General features: G+C 58.3%; 1 protein-coding gene across 7 annotated transcripts in view; it reads right to left on the reverse strand.

The window, feature by feature from the left end:
* The window catches only part of GRK5 (G protein-coupled receptor kinase 5), a 184,695-nt gene that overhangs the window by 15,363 nt on the left and 155,460 nt on the right, over positions 1-13,872 (reverse strand). For 4 of the 7 annotated variants that reach the window (XR_004972093.1, XM_036335805.1, XM_036335803.1 and 1 more), the window contains 4 exons: positions 9,275-9,375; positions 7,238-7,330; positions 2,788-2,851; positions 1,763-1,903 (listed from right to left, as the gene is read on the reverse strand). Coding sequence is in view for 6 of the 7 variants with exons in the window: in XM_036335805.1 (XP_036191698.1) it covers positions 1,763-1,903; positions 2,788-2,851; positions 7,238-7,330; positions 9,275-9,375 (399 nt within the window). In the remaining variant the exon portion in view is untranslated. Of the gene's footprint in view, positions 1-1,762; positions 1,904-2,787; positions 2,852-7,237; positions 7,331-9,274; positions 9,376-13,872 lie in introns of those variants that run through there. The other 3 variants (XM_036335804.1, XM_036335807.1, XM_036335808.1) reach the window with 3 other exon arrangements.

Raw genomic sequence — 13,872 nt, forward strand, 5'->3', positions numbered from 1 at the left:
AATGGAAAACGCACACACCCTCTGACACAGCCATTCCTCAGCCAAGGAATGCAGCCTCCGGACACGTCCACAGAGCCATGCCAGGGGTGCTCGGGGGCGGACACACAGCCTCCGGACACGTCCACAGAGCCACGCCAGGGGTGCTCAGGGCGGACACACAGCCTCCGGACACGTCCACAGGGCCATGCCAGGGGTGCTCGGGGGCGGAAGTGCAGCCTCCGGACACGTCCACAGGGCCATGCCAGGGGTGCTCGGGGGCGGACACACAGCCTCCGGACACGTCCACAGAGCCACGCCAGGGGTGCTCGGGGGCGGACACACAGCCTCCGGACACATCCACAGAGCCATGCCAGGGGTGCTCGGGGGCGGAAGTGCAGCCTCCGGACACGTCCACAGAGCCATGCCAGGGGTGCTCGGGGGCGGAAGTGCAGCCTCTGGACACGTCCACAGAGCCATGCCAGGGGTGCTCGGGGGCGGACACACAGCCTTGTCTGCAGTGGCTTCCCCCCCAGGACGCGTTCTCCCTGTGGGGGTCAGCCCCATGGGCCGGGGTTCACTCTCCCATGTCTCAAGTGAAGGCGGCACAGTTTTTTGTTTTGTTTTTTTTTAAAGGTGCAGCTATAAGTCTGGATTTTTTTCTTTTTTTTTTAAGATCTACATTTTAAGGGGAAGAAAAGATTGCAGCATAAGATGCCTAGTGAGATCCCATTGGCTAAAAGTAATGAATCCAACATGTTGGAACGGTTCCTCAGAGAGGGAGCCTTCTGTTTTTCTTTTGTCTCTGTCTGTGCTGTTGGAATTTTTACCTTGTGCACATATTGTTTTTTATGGTGACATGTGGCGGACATTTAGAGCTGACCGTATGTCCACGTGCTCCTCCACATCTCCCTGCAGCTGGCCCGTGCCCCGCAGGGACCAGCTCTGGCCCCACGGGCTGTGGGCGGGAGGCTGTGACCATCCCCCACGCCCCTGCGCACTTCCGTTATTCTGGACGGGGCAGCTGCAGGGAGGCGGAGGGGGGCCCGATCTGACCGGACTCCACGTGAGTGACAGAACCGTCTTGGTTGGCCCGGCCGGCGTGGCTCAGTGGTTGTGTCGACCTCTGAACCAGGAGGTCGTGGTTCAATTCCCGGTCAGGGCACAGGCCCGGATTTCAGGCTCAATCCCCAGTGGAGGGAGTGCAGGAAGCAACCGATCAATGATTCTCTCTCATCATTGATGTTTCTGTCTTTTCCTCTCCTTTCCTCTCTACAAATAAAAAGATACAAAAAATAAAAAAAGAACGGCTTGGTTGTTTTCAGCTGTAGCGAGTCGGGGTATATTTGTTACTGCAGCAGAGCAAAGCCTAGACTGAGAAGCACAGCAGATGTGTGCACGATGGCGCCTCTGAGGATACCAACACTAAAGTGTCCGCCGGGAGGAAACCGGCCTAGAGGGGCCTGTGGACACGAAGCTCCCGGCGGGGCCCAGGTGAGCTTCTTCAGTCCACCGAGCAGTGTACAAGGTGGTCCTGCAGGACAGAGGCCTCGGTCCCACACACAGGGGAGCCAGGCCTGCTCTGTGACAGGACGACGTCGGCCACCAGGACCCAGGGGCGCGTTGGGAGGCAGGGGGGCCTGGCTGCCTCTCGGCAGGTATTCCTCCCGCTGCATCCCATCTCCCTGGCGATGGGGAGCTGCCACACTGGTTGGCCACCCGCTTCCCAAGGGACAGAAGCCCCGGTCGCCAGCAGGTGGCCTGTCACTCAGCCCTGGACACTCACCACAAACGGGCTGTTGACCTTCTCCAGGATCTGCTTCTCGTTGAGGGCCATGGACTCCCCTTTCCTCTTCTTGATCCTCTTCTTCTCCAAGCGCTTGCAGGCGTACATCTTCCCCGTGGCCCGAACCTGGCAGGCACAGACCTGCGGAACAAGGAGGAACCACGGGTGAGGGACACGGCAGGCCTGCTCAGCGCCTCCGTGGCCAGGACGCTGGGCCGAGGGGTCGGGAACGGATGGAGCCCGAGCCGGCCAGGCCTGGCCTTGGACCACGGCTGCCCCGGGCCACACCCTCGAGATCTGGCTCCCCTGCCACCTCGCCCTCCCTCCTCGGGCCCTGGGATGGAGCCCAGCCTTGGAGGTGCAGAATGCGCCATTTTCAGCAACGCGTAGATGCCGCCGAGACTTGAGGTCCGTCCCTCTCTCAGAGGCAACTACATTTCCTGTTCTCAGCTTCCACCCAGAGGCAGCCATTGCCCACTGTGCACGTTCAAGTGCCGGCTGCAGGCGGAAGATGCTTTTTGGGGACCAGGGACAGAAGACCCCCGAGAACCCCGAGTGTATGACTCAGAGGAACGGGAAACGGGGCATTTGGGTTCTCGTCTTCGTTCTGCCCCTTGTGGCCGGGTCCCCTCACCATTTGGAGCCTCCGCTTCCTCACCCCCAAGTGAGAGTCACGGGCTGCCCCCCTCTTGGGAAGCTCAGACAGGGAACAACAGCCCATAAAGCAGTGTCACCTGGCCCCTCGTGTCCTCACTTCTCCCTCCAAACAAAGCCAAGAGCAGCACCCGTTTCTCCTCCCCGGACCTGAACCTGAGGCTGCCTCATCCCCAGCCCCAGACAGCGAGGGCTGCTCCGCACCCTGCTACCCCCCTGCAGACACACCTGGCCCTCCCAAAGGCCCTGGGCCCCGCGCTCTCCACCACAGGGCCTAGGACGCAGCCAACATGGGAACACCAGGCAGGTAGAGGGACAGGAAAGGGGACTGGAGTGCAGGAGCTGTCACCTGAAATGGGGTGCTCACTCACCTCCCCAAAGCCCCCCTTCCCCAGCACTCGGTACTGCCTGAAGGTGTTTTTGGTTATCGGTTGCCTGAAAAAAAGCAAGAATCATGGTGTTAAGATGCATAACCATATGCAACAGACAGCGGCAGCATCTGACTTGGGCGGTGCAAGGCACAGCTCCATGCCCCGGGGACCCCAGGAATGATCGCTGCCGAGAGGCCCCTCATGGGCTTGCTCTGGGGCTGGGTGTTCAAGTCCCAGGCCACCTGCCCGCAGCCCTGCAGCCTGGGAGGCAAGCAGGAAGGCAGAAGGCGCGAAACATGTGAGGCAAAGCAGCTTCAAGGGACGCTCCCTGTGGTTTCCCCTCTCTCCCAAATGCCAGTCCGGTGGCTCAGCTCTGAAGGAAGCTGTGAGCCGGGTGCAGGGAGAGGGGAGGGTCCCGGAGACACAGAGGCTCGGTGTCCCCTGGAGGGCATGACGGAGACCTGCCCTCCCTGCCCCTGCACATCCCAGCCAGCCCAGCATCTAGCTCAGCCAGCCCAGCATCTAGCTCAGCCTGCCCAGCATCTAGCTCAGCCTGCCCAGCATCTAGCTCAGCCTGCCCAGCAGGACGGCGCACTTCCAACTTCTCCACTTCCCAGGGCCCCTTTGCTGTCCCCCCTAGAGCTCCAACACGGCAAGATCCCGTCTGCCAGTGGGGAATCTATGAAGTCATAGTCGCGTAGTGTCTCCCGACGCCCCGTTTTAATTAGCCAAAGCCAACCTCTGACTGCGAGGCAGGGCGGGGAGTAAAGACCAGATGGTCCTCTGGTTGCTTCGAAGACCCCGGGCTGTTGGTAGCTTGTGTTTTTCATCACTGGTCTGTGTGGCTGTGAATATTCAGCTTGCTTTTTTCCCCTCAAACCTTTTTTCAGCTTTACTGAGGTATGATTGACAGTGTTCAACTTGATGTTTTGATATATACATTGTGGAATGATCACCGCAATCAAGCTAATTAACATTCTATTACCTTAGTTCCCTCTTCCTCCCTCACCTTCTGTTGAGAACACTTAAGATCTACCCTCCTAGCAAATTTCAAGCACACAATACAGTATTTGTTAACTAGGGTCACCACGCTGTCCATTCGACCCCCCACAACGTACTCATCCTGCAAAACTGAAACTCTTTTACCCTTTGACCAACATCTCCCCATCTTTCCTCCCCTCACCACCCCTGGCAGCCAGCATTCTACTCTCTGCTTCTATACATTTGACTATTTTAGGTTCCACATATCGGTGAGGTCGTGTGATATTTGTCTTTCAGAGTCTGGCTTATCTCACTTAGCAAGCATCTTCCAAATTGACCCACGTTGTCACAAAATGGCAAGGTCTCCTTTTCCACGGCTGAGTAATATTCCACGGTGTGTGCGCACACCACACGTTACTCCCGTGTGCACTGTAGCGTTACTCATAATAGCCGAGATATGGAAATAATCTAAATGTCCGTCAACTGGTAGGTGAGTAACAAACAGTCCACTCTACAATGTTAACACTGGTTCTTGGAACCAGAACTGGGTTTGTTTGTTAAAAAAAAACCAACTTTTTAAAAATTGATTTTAGAGAGGAAAGGAGAGGGAGAGAGAGAGAAACATCAATGATGACAGAGAATCATTGACCAGCTGTCTCCTGCCCCACACTGGAGATCGAGCCTGCAACCCGGGCATGTGCCCTGACCGGGAACCGAACCGTGAGCTCCTGGTTCATAGGTCGATGCTCAACTCCTAATCCATGCCAGCCAGGCCAGAACTCTTGCTGAGCAACTCCCACGCCCACCCCAAGAGTCCTGACCAGGGTTGAGGTTGACACGAGACTGAATTGGGCCAACGACCTGGGTCGGCTCAAGAAAGAGAGTGACCGCTGGCAATTCCTGAATGAATCCTCCACGGAAACTCTTCTGGCTGCTGGGTCCTGGAGAGGACTTGGGTTTTACTGGAAATCCCGTCCCTGTTCTCACAGGATGTCCCCAAGACCCAGGGCACTCCCGGCATTCACGTGCTGTGCCTCACCCTCCCTGGCATGTCCTTGGGCAGCGGGGTCCCCGTCGGTAGCACAGGGCTGCCCCTCCATCCCTCTGTCTCTCTCCTCTGCAGGAGCGGCCAGGGCCTGGAGCTCCCTGCCAGGCGCCTCGTCCGCTATCGCCCGGGAGTGTGTCCTACAGCCGCCCTCGAAACCACATGAAGGCGTCCAGGCCCAACCGTTAACGATACATGGAGAACAGACAGCCGGGCGACATTACCGCAGCGCCCCTCTGCTGGGGGAATAAGTGGAATACAATTTCCGAGGAATTTCTTGGTTAACCTTGGGAGGGAAAAAAGATCCCTTTAATATTTCAACAGTATCGCACGAAGGGGCCACGGTCTTGGTAGTGGGTGGGGAGGGAAGAAGAGGGTTGTCAGTCATTTAGGACGTTTCTAGGCCAGCGTCCTGACATACTGGCTTCAACGACTTAGCGTCTCCGATTTAAAAAGTCCATTTCTCCGTTTCCTGTGCTCGGTGCAGACAAGAAAAATGAAAGTCAGTGGCCGCAGCTAAAGGATCCCATTGGAACAGGAGTGCTGGGTAGAAGGAATTGAGTGAGGGACCTGGAGTTCAGGTTCCAGCCTCGCCAGGTTCTTGCTGTGTGACCCAGGGCCAATCCATGAACCTCTCTGAGGCCTGCATCTTCAGTAAAACGGAGCTATTGAAAGGCACTTGCATCCAAAGGCTTCTGAAGGCTGCTGTGTGTCAGACTGTGTGTCTCTATGGTAACAGTTCCCACTACTTGAAGCACCTTGTACATGGACACATGCAGTCCTCATGCCTGCCTTGAGAGGCGAGATGATTACTGTCTCCATTCTGCAGGCGAGAGCTCTCAGGCTTTGAGAGGTAGAATGAGCTGCCCACGGTCACGGCTGCTAAGTGGTGGGGTTGGAACTGGAGTCCAGGCAGGAGCCCACGTTCGGTGTCCTGGCCCCACACTGCAGCTCTGGGGAAAGTGGGTGCAGATCGGGGCCTGTGTTACACGCCCAGGGCTTCCGGAAGTGGGGTGGGGCTCGATGGATACGTCCCACCGCTGCCCGCGAGGGTCAGCTGCTCCTTCCAATCCCAGACGTGCGAGGAAGCCGCCACGCTGACGCTGACGCTGACGCTGACACTGACGATCTCGGGGCGACCACAACTGTGCCAGGAGTTTACTCCTGGGGCCAAATGGCGGACCTCTGGCGAGTACGCACCTTGTCCTGGGCACGTGCTGCCAATCTCATCTCCTCCTCGCCCCAGGCCTGCAAGGCGGGCACTGCTATTTCCCCGAAGGATGAAGGCGGCGCGGGGAGGCGAGCAGCCCTCCTGAGGCCCCTCCAGAGGGAGCCGGGCTCAGACCCAGGTTGGGGCTCCATGCCCTCAGCAGGATGTGCGGCCAGCCTCCGGCCCTCCGGCCCTCCGTCCCTCCGTCCCTCTGGCCCTCCGTCCCTCCGTCCCTCCGGCCCTCCGTCCCTCCGTCCCTCCGTCCTTCCGTCCCTCCTTCCCTCCGTCCCTCCTTCCCTCCGTCCCTCCGGCCCTCCGGCCCTCCTGCAGGTGCAAGGTGAGCAGCGGCAGTCCAGGGCTGACCCCTTCTCACTCTGCCGTCCCGTTGGTGGGGTGGAGAGACACGCCCTCCCATGGCTGACGGGCAGGTGCTCTCTGGGCATCTGCAGGGCACTCGGCCAGCAAAGGTGTTAATAGACATTCAGAGTCAGGATGGCTCCTTGCTCTACACCCACACGTGCCCAGACGGCATACATGCCAGGCCTCAGGGCACAGGGAAGTCTGGGCTGTGGAACAGGACACCCCCACCGTTTCTACCAGCTCAGTGTGGATTTATTATTTATTTATTTATTTATTTATTTATTTATTTTTATTTTTAACTATATTTTTATTGCCTGGCCAGCGTGGCTCAGTGTTGAACCAGGAGGTCACGGTTCAATTCCTGGTCAGGGCACAGGCCTGGGTTGTGGGCTTGATCCCCAGTCGGGGGTGTGCAGGAGGCAGCCAATCAATGTTTCTTTCTCCTCATCGATGTCTCTCACCCTCTCCCTTCCTCTCTCTGAAATCAATAAAAACATATTTTTTAAAGAAACAGGCGATTGGGTAAAACAGGGGATGTGCAGCTCATCAGGGGATCTGGCAGCTCTTCACTTGCTGGTGGAGGAAGAATTCCCAAGGACAGAAAGAAAGAACAGGCTGCCAAGCTGCTGTGAGTGCGTGTGCCCGAGTGGGTGAGCGGTGGGTAAGCACACGTCAGCAAGCACAGGCAGGGCGCTTCCAGACGAACACACAGGGGAGAGGCAGTTCATGTTATGGGAACCCTCGGCCCATGGAGGGAACTGGTTCTTATACGACTGCTCAGGTGAAAACCTGCCCCCCTCCCCCCTCCCCACACTGGCACACGCGTGCGTGGGGAGCGCCAGGGCGGCACTCACCTTTCCAACCACTTCCACTGGAGAAAGCGATCAAAATACATGCTGTCCAGGTACTCACGGAAGGGCCCTCCCCGCAGGTAGTCGTGGACAGACCTGCTCGGGGGGGAACACAGACAGAAACATTCACAATCCTGGTCTCCAGCAGATGGGCAGAGCCGTGTCCAGCCGGTTAACACCCGGCCTCATCCACTCCCAGGTTTTGGAAATGCAGACACACAGGGGCCAGAGGCCCCATCATCCTAGGACAGTGATGGCGAGCCTATGACACGCGTGTCAAAGGTGACACGTGAACTCATTTTTTTGGTTGATTTTTCTTTGTTAAATGGCATTTAAATATATAAAATAAATATCAAAAATATAAGTCTTTGTTTTACTATGGTTGCAAATATCAATTTCTATATGTGACACGGCACCAGAGTTAAGTTAGGGGCTTTCAAAATGCTGACACGCCGAGCTCAAAAGGTTCGCCATCACTGTCCTAGGAGGTTGTTGGGGACTGCCCACCTGACCCCGCCCACCGGCACCGAGCACCTGCCACGGGCACACGTGGCCTGAGGCAGCCATGAGCACTCGGGTGGCATCGGGATTGGGTAAGTGACAAATACTAAACACATGACGCCAGGGGCACGTTATGAATGAGAGTTAAGGGAGGTCCCTGGGGTCAGGGAGATCTCTCTGGAGAAGGGACAGGTGCTGAAATGACAACAGAGGCAGACTTAGTTGGGTGCAGGGGAGGGACTCTGAGATAGTGGGTGGTGGGGGCCGAGTAGGGATGTGGCCCTGAGGGCCCAGGCTCTGAACTGGGTCCAGGACCAGCAAAGCCATAGGGAGATTTTCATCCCTGCAGGAGAGTTTACTGGTCACCTGCAGTGGGCCTGGCCCGGGTTAGGAACCTGGCTGCAGGCAGGGACAGGCTGCTTCCCTTTGAAAAGTGGCGATGCTGACCAACCTGGCCTGGCACTTGGGACCCGGGGAACGGAAAGGACGTGCACGTTAGAGGCTGTGTCCTGCCGAACCGGAAACCCAGGGCTGACGTGGGGGGTCAGGATGACCATGACCTCAGGGGGACAGCCCAGAGACCTCACCCATTTTCAGACCTGACCCTCGGCCAGTTCTAAGAGGGCAGCAACCAGGCTTGTTCCTGTTCGTGGGGGACTCTGCTCGGCACCTAGCACAGGGCTGGCCCCCAGCTGGCCTCCCTAGTGTCCGTCCTCATCATCCCGCTGCCAGGGCACGGGTGCTGGCTTTCCCTGTCCCCTGCCTGCCAGTGAGCTCTGAGAGCCGGGGCTGGGTCCTGCTCACCATGGCACGCCCAGCACCAGGCATGGTGCCAGGCACACAGAGGGCACCCAGTCGATGTCTGTGGTGCAGAGGCTGAGCAAGGGCACACCGAAGTCCCAGACTCATCCAGCCGTGTGGGTGGCCGGGCTCCAGAGGCCTCTTGGCATGTAGGTATGTGTGTGCGCACACCTGTCAGCTTATGGGGAGCGGTGTGTGTGGGCACATGAACAGGTGTGTGTTAAGCCTTTGTAGTGTGGTGGGGGGTCTTGGGGGGATTGATTGGTACAGAGTTGGCACCAGCTTATCTCCTGTCCCATGAGGGTCGTTGTATGCCCTGCAGAGGTGATGGGGTGTCAGAGAAGGCACCCCCCTGCAGCAGTGCCCCCCTGGCTCAGGTTGGTGGCAGCAGAGGGGTTTGGGGGGGGCCTGGGAAGGATTTCCAAACCACCCAGACCGGGTCAAATTTTTGTACATTTCTCTGTCTCAACAGCCTGGAGAGCCACCGCTTTCAACACCCTTTGAAGCAGATGTTTTCTTTGGACTCGGCCCCCTGGTATCTTTTTCCTTCTTAAGGAGTCTACAAATGTCTGGGCGGCTTGGCTGGGGCCCTGGCCACTGCAGACCAGCCCCCCCGTGCCCAGTGCTCCAGGTGGGAGCTGGGGGCAGCCTTCGTCCAGGCAGCTGTGTGGCTGCCAGCGGCACCGAGGGCCCGCCATCCGGGCCAGGAGGGAGGGAGGCGGCCGCTGGGGCACTTACTGTGCACAGGCCGAGAAGAGCTCTTTGCACGGCCTCTGTAGGAGCTTCTCCTCCGTCTGGGAGACCAGGTCCCGACCGACTTGGGCGATGAAAACTGGGGACTGGAGGGAAGAGAAGAGGTGGTCAGTGAGGGGAGGAGCAGGGCGGCTGGGTTAGTGAGGGGAGGGTGGTCTTCCCCTCCTGCCCACCCCTGGCCCTGGGCAGCCTGCACAGTGTCCCGTGGTGCAGGGAGGTGGCTGGGCCGGAAGGTGGTGCAGGGGCCAGACTTAGGGCCCGCTTTCTGCTCTGCCACTGTCAGTGGGGTGACCTCCTGGAGGTCACATGGCTCCTTTGAGCATCACTGCCCTCGTGTGCAGAACATCGACCCGTGTCCTGGGTCTGTGGTAGAACCGAATGAGGTGGGAGTGCTCCTGGTGTGAGGAGGTGGGAGTGCTCCCGGTGTGAGGAGCTGTGCATCAAGCCGGGTTCACTTGCGAGCCCCCCCGCCCCCCGGGGCTGTCTCCTCAGGGGGCAGACTTGAGATGAACCCCTGCCCAGCCTCAAGGTCACGTACCAAAGGATCTGGAAGGGGTAAAGGGCAAGCGAACAGGACGACACAGCAGCGAGGGGAGGGGAGCTCAGTAGCTCTATGATCTACAGCTTTGGCACCGACACACCAGGGTGCGAACCCCACATCTGTTACTTGTAGCCGTGGGACCCTGGCCTAACTGCTCAGCCTCAGTGACCAGGAAGATGATCAGAAATAACAGTTTCTCCCAGAAGGAATCAATAAAACCACTAGGTCAAGCCCTTGGCCCAGATCCTGGCACAGAGCAGAAAAGTGTGCAATGAATGTTCTGTCATTTCATTCTCCTCCTCGGCTAAGCTGCCTGGCCTGAGCATTTCACGTCTGAAGGACAGCTCCAGCGTCCTACCGGGGAGCAGCAGCCAGCTGGGACGGCAGCCCCTCCCACACCCACCACTCCCCGCACCAGTCACCCTCCACCAGCTGCTCACTCACCAGCTGGGCCCCAAGGTGGGTTTTTAATAAATTACAGGAATAATTGAGAAAATTGCAGGGAGTGGGCTCAGAAAGATGGGGTGTAGACGCATCTTTTCCAAAGATGTTGAGCTAGGAAAGACTTGCTTTCTCTGTCCAGCTCTTGCCGCGTGACTGTGGGGCTGACTGTTCTGCTAAGCCCATCGGGGGGGGGGCGTCTGGGGGGTTTGATCCTGAGGGTGGAGGCGGAGCTGCCTGGCATGGCCCTGGTGAATGACACCAGTGGCTCATCTTCTGGTCCCCACTGTTCTGAATGCCATGTTCCTTCCCTCCTTCTTCCTCTCCCAGGCCCTGCCCTCTCTGCAGGTCTTCCCCTGTCCTGGGGCCTCCCCGCACAGGGTGGGGGGGGGGGGCTGAGGTGTGGTGGGAGCTGCCGTGATGGTAAATGCCCCCCAAACTCCCAGAGCAGACAGAGCCAGTCACAGCACCATCCCAGAGCATCTCCCAGATGGCTGCTGTCGCCAACCCTGGGTGGTGGTGGCTCCCTCCCACCCGCCGTCCCCACATGGACAACTTAACGCGATGGCAGAAGAGCAGCCAGTAGTGTCGGCCTCTGGAGCTCGTCGTTGCTCCTTTTGCAGAAAAGATGCTCGACCAAGAGGCTGGAGCCCGAGCTCTGATCCGACCTCTGCCCTTGGCCATCTGGGGCCTCCCCGCCTCCCTGGCAATAGGAAGGGGCTGCCCCAGAGATGACCTTCGGGTCCTTCAAGACTTAGGAATTGATGGTTGAGGGGTTTTTTTTTACTTCTAATCTTGGGGAACTTTCTTGGGAATCTGGCAGCTGAGTTTATTGGGGACCAGTAACTCCAGAGCAAGGGAATATCAGCACAGACCTGAGGCCACTGGCAAATCTGCTTCAGGAAGCGAGCTGGTGGCTGGGGCAGCCTGGGTCTGAAGGGCCTGGTGGCTGGCCCAGAGCTGGTGGTGGCCGAGATAAGGAGGAGATCCTAACGGGGCGGGGTCATCTGGGAAAGGCTTCAGGGAGGATGGGGCAGAGGCAGAGCAGAATTCGGCCTCAGGCCTCCCTCCCCTCATAGTCCCTCCCACCTGCCTTTGAGGACAGCCACCTGGGCTGTCTTCTCAGCTACACCACTCCCATTCTTTGGCACTGGCTGGCGGGGGGCTCTGGGGACACTGCCCACAGTCGAAGCCCGAGGGGAGTTAATGAGCAGGTAAGAATGTGTTTAGTGTCACAACCAGGGGCTTAAATTCAGTCCCTGGCTCGACATGAAGAGATTAAGGATTCCAACCAAACCCCTTTCAAGTGATTCCAGGGAATGCCACCTTTGCCAATAAGACGGGAGTGAGAAGCTGCTGGCCAGCTTAAGTCAGAAACGGAAACCCAGACGCCAGGCGTGAAGGAGCAGCAGCTCAGAGGGCATTTCAGGGGGACACTCGCTGTCTGTGTCCCTGGAACCAGAGGGGGCTCCGGTCAGAGAAGTGAATTTCGGGGGGAGACCGTTAGGAAGGCTCCTGGGGCCTCCACGTAGTGAGTGTGCCCCTCACGTAAGAAAAGGCTCTGAGGCCTCAGCAACCACAGTCCCCTCCTCCCCCGCCCCGGGTCCTTGAAGACAGTTTCAGATCCCTTTCCCTCCTGGTCCCAGGGGCCCTGCGAGGTGGGCTGAAGGTGGGGTGTACCCTACAGGCCAGGGGGGCTCTGGCAGCAATGCCACCTCCCTGCACTGGGGCTCGGGAAGCAGGAGAGCTGGGCTGGGCAGCACATTGGCTCCTTCTACCAGGGACCGTCCCTCTGGGAGGAAGCTGAGGGTCAGGGTGGGCAGGAGGAATGGGCACCATCCTCCTCCATGTCCAACAGCAAGAGCCTCAAGGCCTTAGGAATTTACAGGGTGAAAAGCAGCCGGAAGGTCTCTGAGACAGTCCCCCAGGTCCTGGGACCCCTTCCCACCAGCAGGGCTTGAAGTGACACTTGTTCTTTGGTCACCAGATGGTCTCCTCAAGGAGCGCCAGCCTGCAGGCTTGGCCTGAAAGGACGCTGTCCCTTTAGGGGCCTAAGTCCTTTGAAATGTGTGGCATGAAGTCTTGGGGGCATGGCTTCCGGGCCAGGAGGGACTGGGTCGGGGTTTCTCTCTCGCTGGAGGCCCCACCTTGAATGCCTGCCTCCCGATGGTCCTGGGCAGCCGAAGCTAACCAGCTGGCCAGCCTTGATGTGACCAGTCTGCCCAGCTCCGCCAGAAAGTCCCCTCTGATGACAGTCTTGAGGACCCCAGCTGCTCTTAGGAGGGCTCTGTGGTCAACTCCTGGGAAAGCTTAAGCCAGCAAGGCATGCCTGGGGGACAAGGCCATGTAGCCCGGGGCACTGACCAAAGAGCTCTGTCCCCTCCTGCAGAGAAGAAAGTGACCCCGCCCTCGGACATGTGGCCTCGGCCAGACCTCTGTCATCTCTGCTCCATCAAAGTGGAAACCTCTGCCCTAGCTGGTCTGGCTAAGTGGATAGAGCGTTGGCCTGCAGACTGAAGGGTCCCAGGTTCCATTCCAGTCAAGGGCACATGCCGGGTTGCAGGCTGGATCCCCAGTGGGGGGCGTGCAGGAGGCAGCCGATCACATCGGCAGCCGATGTGATTCTCTTTCATCATTGATGTATCTCTCTCCCTTTCCCTCCCTCTCTGAAATCAATAAAAAAATATTTTTTTTAAAAAAAATGGAACCCTCTACCATATTCAGGCACAGTATCGACCAGGAATGATTCGGTGCCCTGGGGGCTCTGCCTGCACCCACCAGGTCATTCCAGCCTCGGCCAGGGTGGCCGTTAGTCCACAAGGTGGCGCTGTTGAGCCCCTTGTGCCAGAGCTTCACTGCACTGACCCCACAGAGAGACCAGCCCGCGGGCCTCTAAGACCAGGTGGCACAGGGGACATAATGACCTAGTGACTCATCTCAGGCCTCAGGTGAGGAAATAATGAGAGATGCGTTGGGAGGGAGCCCTGCGGGAGAGGTCGATAATCCCGGGGTCACCCTCGGAGCCTTCTGGAAGCACACACCCTCTACTTGTTCAGAGACTTGGGACCCAAGACGGTGCAGCGGGAGGAGGAGATCGCAGAGGGCTCTCCTGGGAAGACCCCTCAGGGCCCAGCTGATGAACCCACGCGGGGCACCGATGGGGGACTGACAGCAAAGACCCAGGAGGGAGGACCCCTGCACGGTCACACCGCTGGCCCATGGCAATCTGGTCACAGAGCCTTTCCCCCACCATCCCCGTGCCCTCCAAGGACACACCGTCCTTCTCAGAGAGGGTGAGGGGATGTGACGTTGGCCCTTCTTGGAGGCCATGGGGCTGGAGAACGAGGTGCGGTGGACTCTGCCTGTTTAGCAAATGCTATTTGTATAACGCACCCCTACCCCCACCCCCAGGCTAATGGCCACCATATGCTTCGCTTCAACATACGAAAACATCCCACCGAGGAGCTCCGGCTCATTAGCAGCGGTTCCATCAGCGAACGAAAGGTCAGCCCAGGAGACTGCCGCTCTATCTCCAGACGCAAGCACTTAGGCCGTAATGATGTGTATATTTTCGTATGTGGGCAGCTGACATTTCCCATGT

This window comes from Myotis myotis, unplaced genomic scaffold (genome assembly GCF_014108235.1).
Source record: "Myotis myotis isolate mMyoMyo1 unplaced genomic scaffold, mMyoMyo1.p scaffold_m19_p_15, whole genome shotgun sequence".
In the NCBI taxonomy this organism is placed as follows: Eukaryota; Metazoa; Chordata; class Mammalia; order Chiroptera; family Vespertilionidae; genus Myotis; species Myotis myotis.